The sequence below is a fragment of the Chiloscyllium plagiosum genome, chromosome 13, assembly GCF_004010195.1.
Source record: "Chiloscyllium plagiosum isolate BGI_BamShark_2017 chromosome 13, ASM401019v2, whole genome shotgun sequence".
In the NCBI taxonomy this organism is placed as follows: Eukaryota; Metazoa; Chordata; class Chondrichthyes; order Orectolobiformes; family Hemiscylliidae; genus Chiloscyllium; species Chiloscyllium plagiosum.
Genome location: NC_057722.1, coordinates 8716971 through 8740832, shown reverse-complemented (window position 1 = coordinate 8740832; position 23862 = coordinate 8716971). Strand labels below are relative to the sequence as shown.

General features: G+C 43.8%; 1 protein-coding gene across 4 annotated transcripts in view; it reads left to right on the top strand.

Annotated features, from left to right (window-relative positions):
- The window catches only part of LOC122555734 (glypican-5-like), a 545068-nt gene that overhangs the window by 228654 nt on the left and 292552 nt on the right, over positions 1–23862 (top strand). For all 4 annotated transcript variants that reach the window (XM_043701795.1, XM_043701794.1, XM_043701796.1 and 1 more), the window contains exon 4: positions 19473–19606. In XM_043701795.1, the coding sequence (XP_043557730.1) occupies positions 19473–19606 (134 nt within the window). The remainder of the gene's footprint in view (positions 1–19472; positions 19607–23862) is intronic.

Below are 23862 nucleotides of genomic sequence, written 5' to 3'. Positions count from 1 at the left end.
TGTCTTTTCCACATATCCCTGCACAATATTTCTGTCCAGATAATCAGCTAATACCCTCTTGAATGCCTCAGTTGAACGTACCTCCATCTCATTTCCAGACATGGCATTCCAGACCCTAACTACTAATTGTCTGTAAAAAAAAAATGCTTTTCTCAGAACACTTTGCTTCATTTGGACATTAAATCTATGCCCTCTCGTTCTTTTTCCTTTTATGCATGGAAACAGTTTCTCCCTATCTACTCAACCAAACCTGCTGGTGATTTTGAAACTTTAATCAAACCTCCTCTCAGCTGCCTTCTGTCCAAGCAGGTCAGCCCCAACAGCTTCGATCTATCCTCATAACCGAAGCTTCTTATTCCTGGAATTGTTCTTGGTAAATCTCCGCACTCTCTCCAGTGCGTTCACATCACTTCTATAATGTGTCACTCACAATTTCGTGGAAGCTGGGATTGAACCCAGAATCTTTAAGCTTGGTTTCAGCTTCAAACACACAGGCGAGTGAAATATGGCAATATCTTGTAGTCACTTCTTCCAAAGGCAACATGATTTTCCCAGGTTCCTAGTGTACATTTGGACAGGTTCTGATTGTACACTGCTTAAGCAGTAATCATTACAAAATGTCAGATGTCTCACAGCTGGTTCGACTTTATTTTTAATTTACACGAACCTTCAGCTTAAACGCAGGAGCTGACAGTTAGGGGAAACAAAAAAAAATGTTTTCTGTAAAGATATCATCACACTCCTTCCAACTGCACTAATATTATTCTTGATGGCAGTGCCAGCAGAATATTAAGTTTAACACTTGGAGACCCAAGGCAGCTGCTGGGCTGATGCAATTAGCCTCAGAAATCCTCGGACTAATGGGCCGTGCAAAATCAATTAGTCATTCTCCCTGATCACTATCCCTGCGAGAATGAGCATGTGAGTGCCTGTTGGGTGGGAACTGGATTAGGTTTGGCTCATGATGCCCTCTTAACTGAATAGGCAGCTTGTGTTCGGTGTGTCGGGGATGACCAACCTCTTGGATTCGGGTTCCGAATGTCTGCAATTGTACTCTGGATGTGAGACAGAAACATAATTGCGACTGACCACCAACCACAGCAGTACTTTGACCATTCTGGGAAACAGCCTTCCCACCTGTAGTGATGATCAGATGGCAGTTGAGATTGAAAGAGCATCTGTCACCTTTTGCAAAAAATCAATATGGGCTTCTATTCGAATGCTAATTCTCAGAGAATCCCTACAGGCCATTTGGTCCAACAAGTCCACATCACCCTCCAGCGAGTAACCCACCCAAACCCATTCCCCTACCCTACTACTGTACATTCACCCCTGACTAGACATCCCTGAGCACTATGGGCAACTTAGCACAGCCAATTCACCTAACTTGCACATCTTTGGACTGTGGGAGGAAACCAGAGCACCCAGAGGAAACTCATGTGGACAAAGGGAGAATGTGCAAACTCCACATGGCCAGTCGCCTTAGGCTGGAACTGAACCCAGATCCCTGGTGCTGTGAGGTAGCAGTGCTAACCACTGAGCCACCGTGCTGCCCATTTGAACGCTGATTTCCTCCTTTGTTTTGACCCTCTCTGAGCCAATCTCGTTGTCAGCTGAGAGGGTGTATTTGTGGCATGACCTTGTACTGATAATTCCATCAGGGTGAGTGGACTCTGGTTGAAGTTATCTGATGTTAAGCTGTGCTCAAATCGCCAGAGTTGAAATTGATCACAATACTTTCTTCCACCACAGTGTTAATGCAATGTTGTATGCCTTCCATTGTATGATGATTCACCCACCCAGATATACATTTCATCATATCATATACAACTTCATGAATGATGTGTCATTCAACATAGGGTTGAGGTGGGAGGAATTTCAATCTACAAAAATTGCTGGGAGGGTTGAGTGAAAGTTAATCATTTTTTGACCATCTTGAGCCCAATTTCCATGCTCTTGCCTGCCAGCCTGACCTCCTTACCTGTGGTTAGATTTGCCCCGGCTCCTCCCACCTTCGCCACTGCATTGCCTCATCCAAAGCCTATCCTTTGTTCCCTTCCCCTCCTCCCCTGTTTCCACCAGGATTGGGATTCTGGCCCGGCAGGCTCCCTCAAATGGAACGGTAGGATTCCCACCAGCCCCGGTGATCACTGCTTCCCTCTGGAGCATTCTCCAGGTGATTGGGGGCCATCAGTAATATCAATCCAAGATCTCCGATGTTTGGGGTCCCCTGACTGAAATTCCTCCCCCCCCACCTCCAGTCGGAAACCTATTTCTCACAGATAATGACAGATCTGTGGCCTGACTCATGATATTCACCTCTGCCACAAATCACTTTAATCTTAGATTGTAGATGAACAATTGTTCCAGCATGGATTGCCATCCGCAAAAAAATGTTTCACACTTCCAACCCTTTGCAGAAAGCGGTATTTCCTCATTCCACTCCTGAAAGTCATGGCCCCGATCTTTAGGCTCTTCAACCACTGGGGCTAGTTTCTCTTGACAAACCTGGTCAATTCCTTGTAATATCTTGAAAACTTAAATCAATTTGCCAGTTAATTGTTGTATTTGTATTTCCACAGGATTGTTTGTGTAATCTCTCCTTATAGCTTACCCCTTGGGGTCCAGCTCTCATTCCAGTAAATTTGTATTGCATTCCCTCCAATCTCCTGCCTAGGTATGGTGCCAGAATTGCTCACATTAATGGTTGTGTGCTGCAGCATGATTTGTAGGCCACTGTACTCTCGTCTTAAGGATACAAAGACTTATCTTCCATCAGAACTTTTGATCATTTCCTGTACTTGTCAGTAACATTTTAAGAATTTATGCACAGAAATACCTTTTTGTGTCTTTGCTATTTCTAGCTTTTCACCTGTGCTTTTTAGATCTAAAATGGATGACCTCACACCTGCCTGTATTGGAATGCATTCTTCACAGTTTTTGCCATTCATTTGATCCATTATCTCTTTGTGGTTTTAGGCTTCCATCTTCATTACTTATAATGCCACCTATCTTCGTGTCATTAGCAAACTTGGATAAGTGGCTCTCTATGTCATCATTTATGTCATTCATATTCTACACTGGCTTGTACTTTGTGGTGTTATTGACAAGAAAACTATCAGCTTTCACCATCATTCTGCAATGAAACTGACAGCAATATCAGGAGCTTGCACATGTGCAGAATAACCCAGAAATCCAATAGTGACAATCAGTAAATTTACATTTCTCTGGAATTGCACCATTGAGTGCCCCATCACGGGGCAATCCCTAAGGAATCAGCGAATTGACTGAAAACTTGTCACGTCTCCTCTGTCAACCTCACTGTAAATATCTTGAAAATTAGTATCTCTTGTGAATCCAATAAGTTGATTTTGTCGAAGGTGAAACTTCTCCATTTCTCCACACTTTAAAAAAGTTGTTTCGGACCTGTCATCGTGTATTTACGATCATTTGTTTTGCTGTTTGAAAGTCGATTGTTTTTAAAGTTCCTGGTTAGCTGTCTGTCAGAATGCTTCACTATGATTGGCTACTGAACCTGCTTGTTGATGTCACTGTAGGCTTCCTGGAGATCCTCTTGAGGTCAGATTTCCACCTAGGAAAGAGAAAGTCGTGTTACAGAGAATCCGTTGTTCATGTAGAATGTTGTTTTTCAAGGCCAATGGCAAGCACAGTGATTTTGTTGCTGACTGCAAAATCCAGAACATGAAGATTTGAGACTACAACACAAATTTCTGTGGGTGCCATTAGTTTGATCCTGCCAGTTGGATTACCTACACATTATCTCTACTGCCTGCAGCAGTCAGTTTCCTAATTAGGCCAATAACCTTTCCTCAATTGCATAAACTTCAACTTTTGCCAATAATTAATAATCTTCTGGAAGTCCATAGACATAACATTGATAGATATTCCCTGGCCTTTACTTTAGTCACCTCTTCAATCAGGTTTGTCAGGCATGACCTATCCTTTACAAATTAATGCTGTTCTCTTTGAGTACTGTTCATCGTAAAGGTGTTCACTCACTCTGTCCTCAATTTACACTTTTGTAATTTCCTGACAGCAGTTTTAGGATAAGTGGACTATAATTCCTTGGTTTTCCACCTCTCATTTTTTTAAAGTTTCAGAATGAGAAATTTATAAGGAAGGAATGGTTCCAAAAATGGAAAGAAGTTGGGAAGGTTTCGTCTCGGTGTTCTCACCTTGCTTAAAATCCTAGGATGTAAACCTTTAGTTCCATTCATGTCTTCACGTTTGCTGTTTTGTTGATGTTAATTTTTGTGGTGCCTGTTACTAATTCAATATGAGTCTCTTTACATTGACTGGCATGCATTCCCTTCCTCTATGGACTAGTCCAAGGTAACTTGTTATGACCAGATTCTGGTGAAGTTCCCTGATTTGTTAAACTCTCAGGTGAGGAGGGAAAGATTCCTAACCCTTGTGGCCACCTTTCTCCCATATCCACATGAACTACAGGCTAAACTATATGCTTAACATCTATTATTTATGGAGTCATAATTTCATCCTGCATAGAAACAGACCCTTCAGTCCAGCTCGTCCATGCTGACCATGTTTTCCAAACTAAACCAGTCTCATCTCCTGTGTTTGGTTCATATCCTTCCAAACCTTTCCTACTCATGTACCTGTCGAAATGTCTTTTAAATGTTGTAACTGTACCTGCATCTATCACTTCCTCTGGCAGTTCATTCCACATACGAATCACCCTCTATATGAAAACGTTGCCCCCCAGGTTTCTTTTAAATCTTTCTCCTTTTACCTTAAAGTTATACCCCCTAGTTTTGAACTCCCCTACCCTAGGGAAAAAAAACCTTTGCTATTCACCTTATCTATGCCCTTCATGATTTTTTAAACCCCTATAATGTCACCCGCTTAACCTCCTATGTTCCAGGGAAAGAAAGTCCCAGCCTATTCAACCTCCCCCTATAGTTCAAACCGTCCAACCCCAGCAATATCCTGGTAAATCTTTTCTGAATCTTCACCAGCCTAATAGTATCCTTCCTATAGCAGGGTGACTAGAACTGTACACAGTACTCCAATGTCCTGTACAGCCACAGCATGACCTCCCAACGTCTATACTCGGTGCTCTGACCAATGAAGACAAGCATGGCAAATGTCTTTTTCACCATCCTATTTATCTATGATGCCACTTTCAAGGAGCTATGTACTTGAACAGGATGTATGATAAAGGATATAATAGCGAAATATTTAGAAACACATAATATGGTCAAGCAGAATCTGCGTGGCTTCATGAAGGGGATATCATACCTCTCAAATTTACTAGAATTCTTTGAGAAGTGAATTCGCAGGATAGATAAAGGGGAAACAATGGATGCAATATATTTAAATTTTCAGAAGGTGTTTGATAAGGTGACAAACGTTAGGCTACTTAAAATATGAGGAGAAAGTGAGGTCTGCAGATGCTGGAGATCAGAGCTGAAAATGTGTTGCTGGAACAGCGCAGCAGGTCAGGCAGCATCCAGGGAACAGGAGAATCGACGTTTCGGGCATAAGCCCTTCTTCAGGAATTCCTGAAGAAGGGCTTATGCCCGAAACGTCGATTCTCCTGTTCCCTGGATGCTGCCTGACCTGCTGAGCTGTTCCAGCAACACATTTTCAGTACTTAAAATATGAGCCCTTGTTGGGGATTTGCATGGATAGAGGATTAGAAGATTAATAGAAGACAGAGAGTAGGAGTAAAGGGTGCAATTTCAGGATGACAACCTGTAACCAGTGGAGTGCCACAGGGATCAGTGCAGAAATTTACAATATATATTAGTAACTTGGATGAGGAAAGTAGAAAGTCAAGTGCTGAGGATGACCAGAAGAGTCTGCAGAGGCAAGTAGAACAGGTTAAACAAATGGGCATAAACCTGGCAGATGGAATATAATGTGCAAACATGTGCGGTTATGCCAGGAAGAATAAAGGAGATGGATATTATTTGAATGGAGAGAGACTGCAGAAAACTGCAGAACACAGGGAGCCCTCAAACATTAGACACAAAAAGCTAGTATCCCAGGTCAGTGGATAACAGAAAAGGCAAATTGAATGCTTCTGTTTATTTCAAAATGGATGGAGTATCAAGTTACTAAAATTACATAAGACACTAGTCATACCACAACTGGAATACTGTGGGCCCTGTATCTAAGGAAACATTTACTGGCATTGGAGGCAGTTCAGAGCAGGTTCACTAGATTGATACCAGCTATGGAGGGACTGTCTTACAAGGAGAATTTGAGTAGGTTGGGTCTGTCCTCATTGAAATTTAGAACGATGAGAGGTAACCTGATTGAAATACAAGATTCTTAGGGGAATAAACAGCAAGAAAGCTGGAGAAATTCAGCAGGTTGGGCAGGACAGAGAAGCAAAGTTAATTTTTTGAGTCTGACATGACTCCTTTCAGTCATACTGGGCTCAAAACATTAAGTCTTTCTTTGTCCACAGATATTGCCAGACCTCCAGAACTTTTCCAGCTTCCTCTGTGTTTGGTTCAGAATTCCAGCATCTGCAGTATTTTACTTTTATTTGACACTTGGCAGAGTAGGGACAGAAAGGTTGTTTCCCTTTGTGGGAGAGTCTGGGATTACGGGGAATAATCTCAGAATAAGGAGTCACATATTTAAAACAAGATGAGGATGAATTTCTTATCATAGAATAGATTGTAGAAACAGGCCCTTCGGCCCAACAAGTCTACACCAACCCTCCGAAGAGAAACTTACCAATACCTGTTCCCCTACCCTATATTTATCCTTAACTAATGCACCTAACCTACACAGCTGAAAATGTGTTGCTGGAAAAGCGCAGCAGGTCAGGCAGCATCCAAGGAGCAGGAGAATCGACGTTTTGGGCATGAGCCCTTCTTCAGGAATGAGGAAAGTGTGTCCAGCAGGCTAAGATAAAAAGTAGGGAGGAGGGACTTGGGGGAGGGGCATTGGAAATCCCCTGTGAGGCAGCAGTGCTGACCACTGAGCCACTGTGCCATCCTGAGTGTAGTGGTTCTTCTCTGACGGTAGTGAATCTTTGGAATGCTTTGGAGGGCTGTTGTGGCTGGGTCATTAAGTATATTCAAGTCTGAGGTAGATTTTTAATCAGCAAGGGAATCAAGGATTAATGGAAAAGACAGGAAACTAGAGTTGAGGATTATCAGATCTCAGTGGATTTCAGAGCAGGCTCGATGGGTTGAACTGCCCCCTTATGTTCCTATATCTTACAGTCTATTGTCTTATTAACTTTGTTTTTTAAAGGAGTCAATTTAACCAGACGTTCTTGAATTGACTGAAAGAAAGTTTGAGTTACTAAACGTAAGAAGAAATAGTAATCTAACATGCTTACATAGAGTAGAAATAAGAGATGAATCGAAAAAGGTTAAAGTAAAAAAAATCGGTCTCTGAATTATTCATGAAGGATCGTTAAGACTATGTGACAGCCATTATTGCATAGCACTGACAACTTTGACTTTAGCAGTTGAGCAATGAATTCTGTGATCTTTTGTATTGTAGGTAGGTGTAAATTCTGTTCTTCTTCCTCCTGATGGGAACAAATTCCAGCAATCAGAATGAGAGAGAATATTTCCCTTTTGTTTTACCTACAGTGCAAGTGTGTTTTAATGGGTGTTCTAATGTTGTGTTCACAACACTCCAGTCCACAGAATGCCCAGCCAATAGCATGCACACACTCTACAATTGGAGTCAGTTTTTATTTTGTAATATTCCTGGAAGGTCAAACAGAAATTTCTGCAAGAGGTCGCTTCCTGGCTGATAGCCAGCCTCTTCATAGTCTCTTCTTGTTAAATCTGACTTTCTGATGTCTCCCTGATAATTTGCAGGGACTTCACATGGGACTTTGTCAGTCATTGAGTTTACAAAATGCAGGTTTACTTTTTTTCTGTAATAGTCCTTTTAAAAGAAAAACACATTTTGGAATTAAGAAGGTGTCTGTGCACACTACCTATGTCATCGTAATGTCATATACTATACTTGTTAACTCCTTATCTTTATCGAAAGTATCCAGATTGTTAGTTTTTGAGGCTGCCATATTTTTCTTAACGACCACCATATTCCATTTGTAAATACAAATGAGTTTTGTTTTTTGATTAGGATACCTTTGCACATTTCTTTTCATACTTCACACAGCTTTAATTCCTTTATCACCTCTTGCTGCTTTCCCCATTCACCAAGAGCTGTTTCGTTTTGCATTCATGTATGCTTCCTCGTTTAGTTCTGTGTTATACCTTGCCTTATTTAATCTGGCTGCTTTTTTTGGCACTCGTATTGCTTGCCCCTTAGAGATATAAACTGATATAACACATATTATTACATTTCATTTGAACATCTCCCACTGCTCTGTCATTTTACCCATTCACAAGTTTGAATTTACTTAACTGCTTCACATTGTTCCCTCTCAAACACGATTTTGAACCATTATTTAGATTTTAGATAAATGTTTGCATACCATGAGGCTGTTAGTTAAGTTTGGCAGAAGTGGATACTGCAGATGCTGGAAATCAGAGTCAAGATTAGAGTAGTGCTGGAAAAGCACAGCAGGTCAGGCAGCATCACAGCAGGTCAGGCAGCATCCGAGGAGCAGGAAAATTGATGTTTTGGGGCAAAAGCCCTTTATCAGGACGGGCTCCATTAGTTAAGTTTGGCTCACTGGTCATGATTATATCGGTAAAAGTTAGCACTCCCCCTCCCCACACAAGGAGCAGGAAAATTGATGTTTCGGGCAAAAGTCCTTTATCAGGACGGGCTCCATTAGTTAAGTTTGGCTCACTGGTCATGATTATATCGGTAAAAGTTAGCACTCCCCCTCCCCACACCTAGTTAATCTTCGACATATGTGTTACAGAAAATTAATCTGAATGCACCATAAAGCTTTGCTACCTTGCTGATTTCATTTTATTTACTTATCTACATGGAAGTTCAAAGCCCCCAATGAATTCACTCTGCCTTTACCCCAACTTGTCGAATGTCTGTGTTAATATGTCCTACAACTTTGGGGGTACACAGTGAGTCTGTGTACAACTCCCACTGCAGCTGTAGATCCTTTCCTGAGCATGGTGGCTCAGTGGTTAGCACTGCTGCCTCACAGCACCAAGGTCCCAGTTTTGTTTCCAGCCTCAGGCAACTGTTTCTGTGGAGCTTGCACATTCTCCTGTGTCTGTGTGGGTTTCCTCCCATAGTCCTTCGGTGAATTGGCCATGCTAAATTGCCCATAGTGTAAGGTGTATTAGTCGGAGGGAAATGAGTCTGGGTGGGTTGCTCTCCGCAGGGTCAGTGTGGACTTGTTGGGCCGAAGACCTGTTTCCGGACTGTATGGAATCTAATCTAATCTTCTAAATTCAATCAATAAAGACTCCAATGCTTGCTTATATCTCCCCTTACCATTGTAATGGTTTCATCCTTCATTAGCAAAGCTACTTGCTCCCTCTCCTCACACTTTACCCCCACACTCATTTCCGGTCTTTCTGTTGCATTTGTTACCTGGTATATTTAGCTTTCTCACTTGGCAGCTTTGCACCATGTCTTGTGATAGATAAATATTTTATACCTTCTGAGTTAAATTTGATCTACTACTAGTTCATTGGTTTGGTAGACTCCGTGCATTCATATTTAATACTTTGCTTACACTTTTATTCTTCCTGTCTTGGTTTAATTACTTTACATCATTGAGTTTTCCCTTTTCTTCTCATGCCTAATGCATAATTTCTGACTATTACACTATTCTTCTTCATTTCACTTATATCAGAATTATTTACACAACACTCTCCTCTTATGACTTTCATAATATGAGAATTTGCCCATTGTATTGCGTGTCTCCCATTGTCTGTTCCATTCTCCAATTGTCTTTCCAAGCTAATTAAATATTCAGGCATTCACTTTACAAATAAATGAAAACAAAATAAAGACAAGTTGCTCAGATGTTAGTTGGAGAACTGGGTCAGTTGCCAGCAGAAGGTTGCAAATTATAAATGTTAATTTACTGCCTGGGTAAATGCCTGCATATTTTCACTATATTTCTCTTAGATTAAAGTTTTGGCCAGTGTTATGGATCCATTTGCAATGTCTTGCCAAGCTTGGGGTTTGCCCTAGGTTTTAACATGCTGTTACTCTTTGTGTGACATCGCAGCAGTGGGAGAATCATTGAAACAACCCTGGTGCTTTTCCACAAAGGATCTCAGCGAGAGTGTGATGTTTTTGCACAAGAAATTTGTGTGTGACTGCAACAGTGCATTTACACGAGGGAACATAATGTGAATCTCAGAATGGGCTTGCAGGAGGAAGTGACTTTTTCCTGGGGGGGGGGGTGAGTGGTGTGTGGGCACGTCACAACTACTGAAACTGAAAAGCAGCATTGGTCATTTCCCTGGACCAAGGACAGTGAGATGAATAATAGGTAACAGACCCTGGTTAAAATGGCACCATTGCTGGTGCAATGAAAATAGAAGTGAAGTATGTCCAGCAGTCTTCAGGATTCTGCTCTCATAAAATCCTTACATTGTGGAAGTAGGCCATTCAGCCCACACTGCTCCTCCAAAGAGCATCCTACCCAGACCCACTTCATCCCTGTAACCCTGCAATTCTCATGGCTAACCCAGCTAGACTGCACATCCCTGAACTCAATGGGCAATTTAGCATGGCCAATCCACCTAACTTGCACATCTTTGGACTATGGGAGGAAACCAGAGCATCCGGAGGAAGCCCATGCAGATGCAGGGAGAGTGTGTAAACTCCACACAGACAGTTGACTGAAGCTGGAACTGAACCTGAATCCCTGACGCTATGAGGCAGCAGTGCTAATCACTGAGTCACTGTTCCTTGCCCCATGCTGGACCAGGTATTACTTTACCACCTGCTTCCTGCCCAACACTTGCCCTGTTGATCACCTGCCGTTTCCCTTGTTGCAGTCCACCCATGTACCTGTGCCAATCAGAGAGAAAATATGCTGCTCTTCATATGATTTGATAATTCTTGATTTCTACCCCAATAGCCTTTCCTCCCCATACAACAATTTTATAAATGGCACGGTGGTTCAGTGGTTAGCACTGCTGCCTCACAGTGCCAGGGACCTGGTTCGATTCCAGCCTCAGGTGACTGTCTGTGTGGAGTTTGCACATTCTCTCTCCCCCCCCACCCCTACCCCGAGTATGTGTGGGTTTGCTCTGGTTTGCTGCCACAACCCAAAGGTGTGCAGGTCAGTTGAATTTTGCACATTCTCTCTCCCCCCCCCACCCCTACCCCGAGTATGTGTGGGTTTGCTCTGGTTTGCTGCCACAACCCAAAGGTGTGCAGGTCAGTTGAATTGGCCATGCTAAATTGCCCATAGTGTTCAGGGATGTGTAGGTTAGGAGTATTACTCAGGGGTAAATATAGAGTAATAGGGTAGGGGAATGGGTTTGGGTAGGATATTCTTCAGAGGGTCAGTGTGGACTTGTTGGGCCGTAGGGCCTGTTTCCACACTAGGGATTCTATGAAATGCCTGTGTGATTTGACTCCTGGGTTACACTCACTAACATTCTGAAAATTAAGTCCGAGAGGATTGGCAAAGCTGCTTTGGGTTTTCTGGACCTTCCATGATGGGGTGCAGACTCTGGTGATTAGATACCCTACAAATTGGAAACAGGCCCTTCGGCCCAACAAGTCCACATCAACCCTCTGAAGGGTAACCCACCCTGACCCATTCCCCTACCCTATATTTACCCCTGACTAATGACCCTCACACTATGGGCAATTTAGCATGGCCAATTCACCTGGCCTGCACATACTTTTTTTGGATTGTGGAAGGAAACCGGAGCACCCAGAGGAAACCCGCACAGTCACGGGGAGAACGTGCAAACTCCACACAGACAGGCACCCGAGGCTGGGGTCGAACCTGGGGTCCCTGGCACTGTAAGGCAGCAGTGCTAACCACTGAGCCACCGTGCCGCCCCACCACGCCAAGAGACACTCAGATTCTTTGACAGCAAGGCATGAAAGAACTATCACAATTTCCCAGGCTTTTGGCCCTTGCCCTCTGTTTGTATAAAGAATTGGATTTTTCATTTTTGTGAATCGCACAATGACATGTTCACATGGACTTTGCAGCCGTGATTTACATTGCAGGCTTGGCAGTTGCGTAAACACTCAACGGGAAGGAATCGCTTTGATGGCCAATCTGTGCTCAATGGAAGCCAATATCTGCCAAGCTGCATATTAAGTCTGAGTTGATGGAGATTTATAAACCTTTTTCAAGTGTTATGCAGTATCTTCAGTCTGGAGGCATAAAATTGGATGATCCGACCATTTCAGCTGTACTGATGCCATACGAGTACTTGAATAAACTCTTGGATGTAATATTCACACAGTTTGTAGCACATTTTGCGCAGGGAGGTTTCACATAAACGTAAAATTTTCCTAATTTAAATTGAGAAAGACTTTAATGTTAACTATTACCTTATTTCCTTATTTTTCTACTTATCCTATGAAGTAATGCTTCACTTTTTAACCCTGTACTTCCTACCCTACTTGGTTCCTCAGTTTTTTTGTAACTAGCAACTTTTGTACCCACACACCACATTGTGTGTGGTGACATTATACACCTTTCCCTGTACTCCTGTACTTCAGCACTTGAATAGAAGTGTCAATAAAATATAAATCTAAAAATCTAAGAAAGCAAGCACTGAGGGAAGGTCAGTCTGCTAAGCAAGCCAGCTTCTTCAATGGCAAGATACACAGCGTTTTAAATGTTTTTCTTCCCATGCAGATGTGTCTCTTTTGGCAAATCCAGATTGAGCATGAGTTGTGCAAAAGTCTGTGTTCTGTTTAACAAAAGCCTTTGCTTTCCATGATGGGTTGTGCATCAGGGGGCAGGAGACTGTTGACTGTCAGGGACCCAAAACAATGAGCAGTTCTCACGTTGTGTTGGCATATTCAGAGAGGCACTTTTCTATCATACTGTTGAAAACCTTTGATCATCACAGTGGGGGCTGTACTGTACAATACAAGCTGTGTTGCTGTGTGCAAAGAAGCCACTATCGATGCCATTGTTTGCTCATTTTCATCTATTGTGGTATAAAGTACCTGCTGGTTCACCTTTGGGACATACGACAGAGAGAGATCTACTATAGGATAGGAAGGGTATATTGTTTTCAGAATAGATTAGATTCCCTACAGTGTGGAAACAGGCTCTTTGGCCCAACAAGTCCACACCGACCCTCCAAAGAGTAACCCACCCAGACCCATTCCCCTACATTTACCCCTTCACCTAACACTATGGGCAATTCAGCATGGCCAATTCACCTAACCTGCTTGTTAGGTGGGGCTTGTTAGTCAGTCAGTGCTCGATTTTGCTGCTCGTCAGATGCTGCCTGAATTGCTGTGCTCTTCCAGCACCACTGATCCAGAGTCAGATAGTCAAGGCAATGGGAATTGACGTCTTAGACCATTTAAGGAAGTGATTCCCACCACAGACCTTGAATGGATATCAATGGCCAGCTTGATTTTCGAAGCACCTCTTTTCTCATCTCCAGTTTCCTGAGGCACACATCACAAACGTACACCAGCATCTTAAATCGACTCAAATGTTTACAGCACAGATGGAGGCCGACCAGTCCATCATGTCGATGTCAGCTAACAAAGATCTAACTGCTCGAATCGCATTTTCCAGCACTGGGCCAATAGCTCTGGAGGCTACAGCAACGCAAGTGAATAGGCTGAATGCTGCTTAAATGTTAGCAGGCTTTACTTCCATATGGGTTGTCAGAACTCAGCCTGTATTTACAGAAGGACTGTGCAATGCTCCCCAGAATCACTGGGCAGCAGTCAGAGCCTGGGATCTCTGTGCAATGTTTTATTTGCATAGAGTCATACAGCATGGAAACAGACCCTTCAGTTTAACCCGAACATAATCCCAAACTAAACTAGCCCTGCATGCCTGTTCCTGGCCCATGCCCCTTCAAACCTTTCCTATTCATGTACTTATCTAAGTGCCTTTTAAACATTGTAATTGTGTCTTTTTAATGTTGTACTGGTGCCCACATCCACCACTTCCTGAGGAGGTTCATTCCACACGAAAACCACCCTCTGTGTAAAAATATTGCTCCCCCCGATGCCTTTTTTAAATGTCTCTCCTCTGACCTTAAAAATATCCTGCAGAGTCTTGAAATCCCCGTAAGGAAAAGCCACTACCATTGACATTATCTGTAAACCCTCGAGTTTATAAACCTCTATAAAGTCATCTCTTAACCTCCTAGTGAAAACGTCCCAACCTTAATAGCCTTTCTTTGCCACTGGAACCTTTCATACCTGGCAACACAGTAAATCTCTTCTGAACCATCTCCAGCTTAATAATATCCTTCCTATAGCAGGATGAACAGAACTGGACACAGTACTCGAGTGCAGATGTATTGGAATGAGTGTTTAAACTGAAAATGTGAGTGAGTTTGGGAGAAGTTGGCTGATATCGACATGATGGACTGATTGGCCTCCATCTGTGATGTAAATGTTTCTGAGTTGATTTAAGATGCTGGTGTATGTTTGTAATGTGTGCACACGTGGCCTCAGGGAGGTGGTTTATTGCAACCTGGAGAAAGTGAGGACTGCAGATGCTGGAGACCAGAGTTGAAAAATGTGATGCTGGAAAAACACAGCAAGCCAGGCAGCATCCGAGGAGCAGGAGAATTGACGTTTCGGGCATAAGCCCTTCTTCAGGAATGAAGTTATTGCAACCTGCCAACTTATGCTAGTTTAGCGAGAACACACACTGAAGATCAGGGGTCACCGATTTCAGTTAATTGTCATGAAGAAAAACAGGGTTACACAACGAGGTGTGGATCTGGAATGCACTGCCTAGGAGAGTGATGTGGACAGATGCAAACACGGCCTTCACATGTAACTGGATGTTAATCTGGGGCAGGGCTTCATGAAAGGCAGCTCAGGTTCATGAAGTGAGTTGCTTTTGGAGGGAGCTGGCTTGGATATGACGGGGCAGAATGACTACCCTCCAAAGCTAACAAATCAATGAGTCTAAACACACGCACATGTTTGAACTGCAGTGCCTCAGTAGACTCAGGGTACTGCATCAGGGTATTGTTCACAGATATTGACAGAGTCTGGAAACACCTCCCTGGCCAGTGGACCTGCTGATCGTGCACTACCAAGTGCTGTAAAGGGTCAGCACCATCATTCATTTCTCCACCGTTGGCTCCTTCCGGGATCTGAGGCAAACCACTGCCCTCAAATGTACCTCGCTAGCATTTGCCAGGGTTCAGAGCGATGTGCGTGTGACAACAGACAAGGCCACTGAGAGTGAATGGGTGCCAGTCTTCTCGTAAGCCCAGGCTGAGGAACACTGTGTGGATGTGGCGATCAAAACTGCTTGAGATCGTGCTGGAGTCTTCATCAATCCTGCAGGCTCCCACTCCATCGAAGTGCAGTTTGCGTAGGACCACACATGGATGCTGCAGGGTTCCCAGGGAGCAGAGCTGAGCTTCCTGGGTTGTTCCCATGCTGCGCGGTTGCTGCTAACAAGCCAAAGTCAAAATCCAGCCCGTTGCTCCACATTTGTACTGTCCTATCTGTTGTTGGTGCTCATGTCAACCGCCACATTGACTGGTGAAGTACGGTATTCCCACAGACGCTTGGAAATCACTGGCCCAAAGTTGTCCAGAATGGAGGACGAGCAGGCACGAGCACCTCGAGACTGGAAGTTTGGGAAAATGGAAGCCAGGTGAAAGCAATATAAAGAACATGCTGCCACACCGAGGCCCCACCCACCCCTTCCCGTGAGCACCACCTGTCCCAAGTGTAACAGAGCTTGCAGTAGCTGCATCAGTCTGGACAGTTACCTACGGACTCACCCTGGGTGGAAGAGAGTCATCCTCATCTGCGAGGGACTGCCAATGAGTGAGTGAGTGACCATATCTTAAGTTTGCAAATAATAGTTTGTTCACATAATAGGCCATTGACGAAAAGCTCCTCTCCCAGCATGTAAGCCCTCCTCATTACAGCAAAAACTTGAGGCCAGTTTTTTTTCAAACCGGAGCCGATAATTTGGGAGAAAACATATGTTTCATATTTATTTGACTGTCACATGGTGTACCAGCCTTGTCCTAATAACGAGTCAATAAATTGTCATTTGATGCATTCATTAGTTGTGTGAATTTGTCAGTTTGAACTTTGATGCTGGGATTATATGGGATCTGACATGGTTCTGTAGACATTATCATTAATGCATTCTTTTTGATTGCTCTGACAGTATGTTTTGGCAAGGCCAGCACTTTTGCAATGGAATCAACCCTTGTCTGGAATGTTCTGTTGATTGAATTATTTCAAATGAGATGTTTTTGGGCTGTTTTCGTCTCCTACAACAGTCTGCTGTACAGATTCCATGTTGGCTGCCTGGGAACGCTAATAGGAAAAGGCTTGCAGAGTTCACATGATACTGAGTGCCTCGAATTTATTATTCATTTGCATTCACAGGATGTGGGTATCGCTGGCTAGGCTAGTATTTATTGCCTGTCCCTGATTGCCCAAAGGGCAGTTAAGAGTCAACCACATTGCTGTGGGTCTGGAGTCACATGTAGGCCAGACCAGGTAAGGATGGCAGTTTCCTTCCCTAAAGGACATTAGTGAACCAGATGAGTTTTCTTTCCTGACAATGGATTCATAGTCATCATTAGACTCTTAATTCCAGATTTTTTTAGTTTTATTAATTTCACACTCCACAACTGCCATGCCAGGATTCAAACCTGGATCCCCAAAGCATTGCCTGGATTAATAGTCCAGCAATGGTACCACTAGACCACTGCTTCCCCGTTACAAAGAGAGCCTGACATGCTGTGACATATTTTGGGAGATCGAGTGCATGTTGCTTCCCAGCGGTTAACAATCTGTGAGTAGCCTGCCTTGCAGTTCCTTGATGTGAATAATTAGGGACAAATGAACCATGCTAGGAAGGTGCATTTGGAGGATCAATCATCTGCTGTTCAATATATAAGAAGTGTGAATGAACTATTTGCCTGGGAGAGTCATCACGGATCCTACCTTCACAGTCTTTATCTACCTTTACCCAAGCACCCTATTATCAGGGGTCACCAGGTAATGACATGACACGGAAACCCTCTCTGATTGCTCTAGCCCAGGGAAACAGATCCATTACCACATACCTCACACTGAAATCTGTCAGTTACAACTCTTTGAGTAGCACTCATCCCTTTGAGGATAATTCAGCGTAACCCACACACACACACCTCATTTCTGCCCCTGTCCCAGGACACAAGCTGATAGCAGAGCGCGGAAAAAATCCGAGGCCACTTTCTGTACCTTGACAGCATCTTCCATTTGCAGGAACTAATCTTTTTTAAATACTGACACTAGCCACACACTGACAACTCAAGGCAGAGGTCACCAGCTCAGCAAGCAGAAATATCTCCTGACATCTAGCTGAACTCTGCACTTACGTAATTTGTACCAATGTGCCAGTCTTGGCTCAGTGGTCGTACTGTCACCTCTGAACCAGAAGGCTGTGAGTTCAAATCCCACTTTAGGGACTTGTATCTGTGATCTACTTTGACACTCCCATGTGGTATTGGGATAGTTCTGTTACACATTTGGAAACTTCTGGATGAGATGTTAAACCGGGTGGGTATAACTGATATCCCTGCACACTTTGCAGAAAGGCGAGGGGACAATTCCCTTCTAAGATTGCAACTGCTATAAAGTGCTCTGTGGGACTTCCCGTCAAGGCAAGTCTTCAGCAGTTTGCAGTCCTTCCAATGGACTGCTTCCTTTAATTGCAGTCTGCTGCTCACTCTGCACAGCCTTTCACATTTCTTTCTTTGAATTCCCTTTTTAAAAAAAATGCTGGATTCTGTATCAACAATGGAATGCAGCAGCAAATATTCCAATCAAAGGATTTTTTTTTGTTCCGAACCTTCTTGAAGTTCTTTTTGTGATTTTTCTCACATCCCTGCTGCCTTGTTTTCGCTCAGCAGCAAAAAAACAATCGAGTACTATTTTGCTCCTCAGAATCCTGAAGACCGCAATCAGGGCAACTCATGACCTTACATTGACACCACTTTCTGTGGACAACAGAGTTCCTTCCAGCAAAGCCCCTCCAGTTTCAGAAATATCATGTAGTTTCATCAGGCTGCCAAGATTTCCGTGACTAAAAGGTCATGATGATTATCTATCTAAAATGTGTTTATTTCACATTAACAATGGAAAAAAAATAGGGTCATAAAATGGCCATTGTGAAGACAATATGTTACCACAGCTGCTGTTGTCCATCAAAGAGACTGAACAGCAAGAAACATCTCATTTTCTTCATCAGTGAGGAAGTACGATTGGAGATGGTGGCTTAAAAGTTTGGACCAGTGTGGCTCAGTTGGCAAATGGATTGTCCATTATGGATCTGGGCTCTAGGTATGCACAAAGCTCCACTTCTCTCTCAATTTTTTCCAAGTTAGCTTGTCACTTCATTGTGGTGCTGGAGTGGGTTCTCCACCGCTCTGGTAGGAATGGAAGAGCTTGCTGATATACTTTCCCCCAGTCACTGTCCTCAGACTAACGTTGGGAGATACAAGGTGTTGGTGTGTATTGAAATCGGAACTAACCTATATAATAATGCAACTCCGATAGCCTACCAGAACTAATCGTTGAGGCTTATATATGAATGATTGTGCAGCTGGTTTGCAGAGGGCTAATGTCATTGTTTGCGGTGCTGTCAACGAACATAGGTATTCAAGAGAATGTGAAAGAATCTTATTGGTGCATTAAGGCAGTTTGTGGGCTATATCTCCTCTGAAATGTCCCAGTTCTTTGTGTCCAGTCACCTGTGCATTTCCTATCCTTTTTGATCCCAGTCAGGTCTTTCTGCAGCTTTGGTTCTTTTTGTAGACATCTTTTGTAAACTCTTCTGCCTCTGCATCCCTCACCCTCTCTATAAAACTCCTCCAAACCCACCTCCTCAACTTATTCTTCCTCCTAGTGGTTCCCCTTCCCTTGGAAGGACCTTACGATGTTCCTTATTTCTGCTAAATTTGTAGTTTAATTCCAATTTCTTTCAGTGGTCATCTGCTGGCCTGTTGACCACCAGTTTGTAAGGCATGAAAGTGTGGTCATTTGTAGCATTTATAGCTAAGGGATCCAAAGTGTAACTCAACAACATTCACAGTGGATGATTGAATGTTAAAGGAGTGGGAAGTTTATCTGGGCAGAGTCTGGAAGCAGAATTAGCAACAGTTTACCAGCACCTTGGTATTTGTGCAGTTGTTCTTTTTAATACTGTGGGGTTTATAATGTCCCTCATGGTCACTCTTTTTTTTCTGACTGAGTTGGAAAATGGCAGTGTTAAGAACCATGTAGATGTTACGCTCAACAACGAGACTCCTGTTGCTTTGCATCCTTACACCACTTACAACGAATATCTCTCTCTATTTGCGAAAAGGAACTGAATGCTCATGTGTGCTTTTGTGTTGTAGGTGGGTAAAGTTTGTGACCAGCCCCAAGAGCGAGCAATAGCTACATCACAGGAAAACACAGCGCAGATCCTGGTCATGCCCAGCTTCAAACCCCAGGCTGTGACCCCATTCGGCACCCTGGCCCAGAGAAGAAGGTAAGGGCATTCTACTGCTGGTGGAGTCTTAACAAGGCAGTGTACCTTCCCGTTCCTTGACATCCCTTGAATGCCATGATGTAGAGGTGCCCATGTTGGACTGGAGTGGATAAAGTCAGAAGTATACGACACCAGGTTATAGTCCAACAGGTTTGTTTGAAATCGCAAGCTTTTGGAACAGGAAAGTGGTTGTGCATCCTTTGGTGGACTAGGGTAGTTAGATCTCAAATATTGCTCAGCCTATTGGCATGGCTGCAGAAGTGCTTTTGTATCACTCTCACTTGTCCTTCTCTTTGGGGGATGCGTCAGGTGGTACCTCACAAAGGCATGAGTCTTACATAGTAAGACTATGAGATCCACAGTATCAGCCAAATGCCCACGTGTGCCACAGTGCAATGGCACAAAGGTGCTCTGTACCACCTTGGAAAGTGCCAAAACAGGGAAAGCTACCCTGTGGGCAATTATGCTAGAACTTGATGCAATACTCTTAAAGCTACTATGTGCGGTTCTGGTCACTACAGGAAAGATCTATTTGCACTGGTAAGGATGCAAGTGAGACTTATGAGGATGCCACTCGGACTGGAGAATTGTGAAAATAAGGAAGATTGAATAGGCTTGGCTGTTTGACTTGGGATAAGAAATATCTTATTTCAGATATATAAGATGGAAGCCTCCAAGATAAATAGGGACCAACTGATTAAAGCAACTGGTAGAAGGGAGATGAGACAGTTTTCCACCCAGAGGATGGTCAAGGCAGAAACTCTCACCATATATAACTAGAACCTGGATGTTGGCTGGAAATCAGTGACTTGTAGAGCAGTGTGTCTAGTGCAGGAAGGTGAGAATAAGCTTGATTGCTCTTCTGTGTTGTAAATCCTGCATGGTTCCTATATTAGAAACCATGATGAGTTGAGGGCTTGCATGAAAAAAATCCCAGGTTTGGCCCCTTGTTTTGAGGTTGTACATTTTTGAAGATACTGGCTGGGATTCTAACAGGAGAGGTCCAATTGTCCCAATGTCTTTGAGTTGGGAGGGAAAACAATGGACAGTTTTTGCTCTTAATCATTGTCTCGAACTTGACAGTGATCTGTCATCCATGATCTTATGTAGCTGCTTGTTCAAGGTTGTTGTGTGGACACTAAACCCGATTCAGTTCTGATATCCCCCATGACCAAGGAGGCTGCCACTATTCAAGGTCAAAGTTCATAGATTAGCTATTCACTTGCACATGTGGAAATCGATAACAGCAAGTACCATCTTCATCAGGAGGCAAGAAAACTGCCAAGAGATGTCCCGATTTTTATGTCATAACAGTGGGATATTCCACTAATCCTCATGTGCCCATCTCAAAGTGCCCCATACAGTATATGTTCTCTGACTGTTGTCAAGTGGGTGACATCTTCTTCCTGGGTCCCACTGTTTTGTACCTTTCAGACATTGTTCCTCTCTACTGTAAATCCACTCTTATTGATACCTCCCCTCAAAACATCCAACCCTTGACTCTACTATTCCTGCAATTAATGGTCCCACCTCCAACTTTGCTTTCTTTGAATGTGCTGTTGCATCCTAAATCCATTCCCAGCTTGCACAAGATGTGCAGGTTTGGTGGATTGGCCATGCTAAATTGCCCATCGTGTCCATGAATGTACTGGTTAGTTGGATGAGCCATTGAAAATGTAGGGTCACAGCGATAGGGAGGGTGTGGGTCTAGGTGGGATGCTTTTTGGATGGCCCGTGTGGACTCGATGGGCTGAATGACCTGTTCCACACGTTAGGGATTCTATGATTCCATGAGTTTCCACAGAACTCCATGCCTGAAGCCTCCAATCGAATCACAAATGACATCCTACGTGACTGCGACAAAGGTGAACTTTTCCGCTTTGCCCTGCTTGACCTGGCTGCAGTCTTGGGAACACTGACCCCACCAACCTCCAACCATGCCTCTCCATAGTCTTCCTGCATTCACCTGATTGCCATGTTATCTGAACAGCCATAACCTTCACTTCCTGCTCCAGCACCATTACCTCTGGTGTCCCGCAAGGATCATTCCTTGACCCTCACTTATTTCTAATCTACATACTTTACCTGGCGACATCATGCAAAGGTAAAGCATTAGTTTTCACATGCACATTAATAGTGCTCCACCCTGCCTCACCACCAGTCAGCTCTTCTGACTCCAATGCTGTTGCCCAGTTTTCAATTAAAAAATGCGAAGACTTGAAGCCATTGCTTCTGATCACTGCCCCAAAATGCTGAGGCCCTAAGATATGAACACACTCTCAACATTTCTTGGCCTCACTGCATCAGTTTTGTCCATTGAGGCACTTCTTTTTGACCTAGCTGTGGACCTATATATTCTCAGTGTTACACTTTGACATTAATCCTGTCAAGGGCCTTGAGTTGGAGAAAGTGAGGACTGCAGATGCTTCAACGCTCCCTCCCACTCTGCCGAGGACATGCAAGTCCTTGGCCTCCTCCAACGCCAACTCTAGCCACCTGATGCCTGGAGGAAGAACACCTCACCTTCTGCCTTGGGGCCCTCCAACCACATGGGACCAACATTGATTTCACCAGTTTCCTCATTTCCCCTCACCCCACTTTATCACAGATCCAATCCTCCAACTCGGCACCACCCTCTTGAACTGTCCCACCTGTCCATCTTCCTTCCCACTTCCCCACTCCACCCTCCTCTCCAATCTATGACCATCACCCTCCCACCTTCACCCATCTATCACATTCTCAGCTCCTTGGCCTCCTCCAACGCCAACTCTAGCCACCTGATGCCTGGAGGAAGAACACCTCATCTTCTGCCTTGGGGCCCTCCAACCACATGGGACCAACATTGATTTCACCAGTTTCCTCATTTCCCCTCACCCCACTTTATCACAGATCCAATCCTCCAACTCGGCACCACCCTCCTGAACTGTCCCACCTGTCCATCTTCCTTCCCACTTCCCCACTCCACCCTCCTCTCCAACCAATGACCATCACCCTCCCACCTTCATCCATCTATCACATTCCCAGCTACCTTTCCCCAGCCCCAACCTCTCCCATTTATCTCGCAGCCCCCTTGGGCAGCCATACCACCCACCCCCACCACCCCAATTCCTGATGAAGAGTTTATGCTTGAAACGTTGACTTTCCTGCTCCTTGGATGCTGCCTGATCTGCTGTGCTTTTCGAGCATCACGCATTTTGACAAGGGACTTGAGTTGTTTTGTTGCATTAAGGTTGTTACAGTCATTCCTCTGTAACCACCAATTCATGAATTGCAATTTCGTCGATGAATAACCAATCAATCTGCGAGCAAAACTCACCTAACCATAACCTCTTTCACCTTACGTGGCAATCTCGCTATCTTGACCTGTTCCTTTACTCAGCTCTTCCCCTTCAACCCTCCAAGAGCAAGGGCATAGGTGCTCAGGAGGATGAACAAGTTGAGGCTGGCCACTAGATGGAGGTAGAGGAGGATGGCTCATCATTTGGGGAATTGTGGCTGGGAGGGAGTCACATCTGCACTGTCCTCCTCCTCCCAATCCAGTAGTAACCATCTATCACCTCCTTCAACGACACCTGGTCCTGGGTCATACTACTTCTTGCCTTTACTGCTAAGTTACTGTGCAATTGTTTTATTGTATTGATACTAACTTTTACTTCAGATGTTTTTGTGTTTATTGATGTGGGCAGAATGGTAGACATAATTTACTTGGACTTGAATAAAGCCTTTGATAAGGTTCCACACAGTAGACTAATTGGTAAAGTTAAATCACACGTGACTCAGGGAGAGCTTGCCAATAATCTAAAAATAATAGCAAAATGTCATACACTTGGGGTCAGGGAATCGGACACGAATTTTACCATAAGTTATTATATTCGCACTCGCAAATTCATCACTTGTGGGCTTTTACAGGAATGGAACCCTTGCAGGTACAGAGGGATGACTGAATGTGGTATATCTTGTTGTAAGACTGGCATACTGGGACAGCATACAAGTATATGTGAAATCAGGTACCAGTCAGTCTGCTGTCTTTCGTGGTTGATGGGAGAATATTCTCCACAGCAATTTCACAATTTCCCTGGGGACTGTAAAGCTGAGAGCCCGACTTCGGTGGTGGTTATGCTGTTGGAAGTGAAACTTGAAAGGGCTCAGAAAAGATTTACAAGCATGTTGCCAGGGTTGGAGGATATGAGCCATAGGGAGAGGCTGAATAGGCTGGAGCTGTTTTCCCTGGAGCATTGGAGGCTGAGGGGTTACCT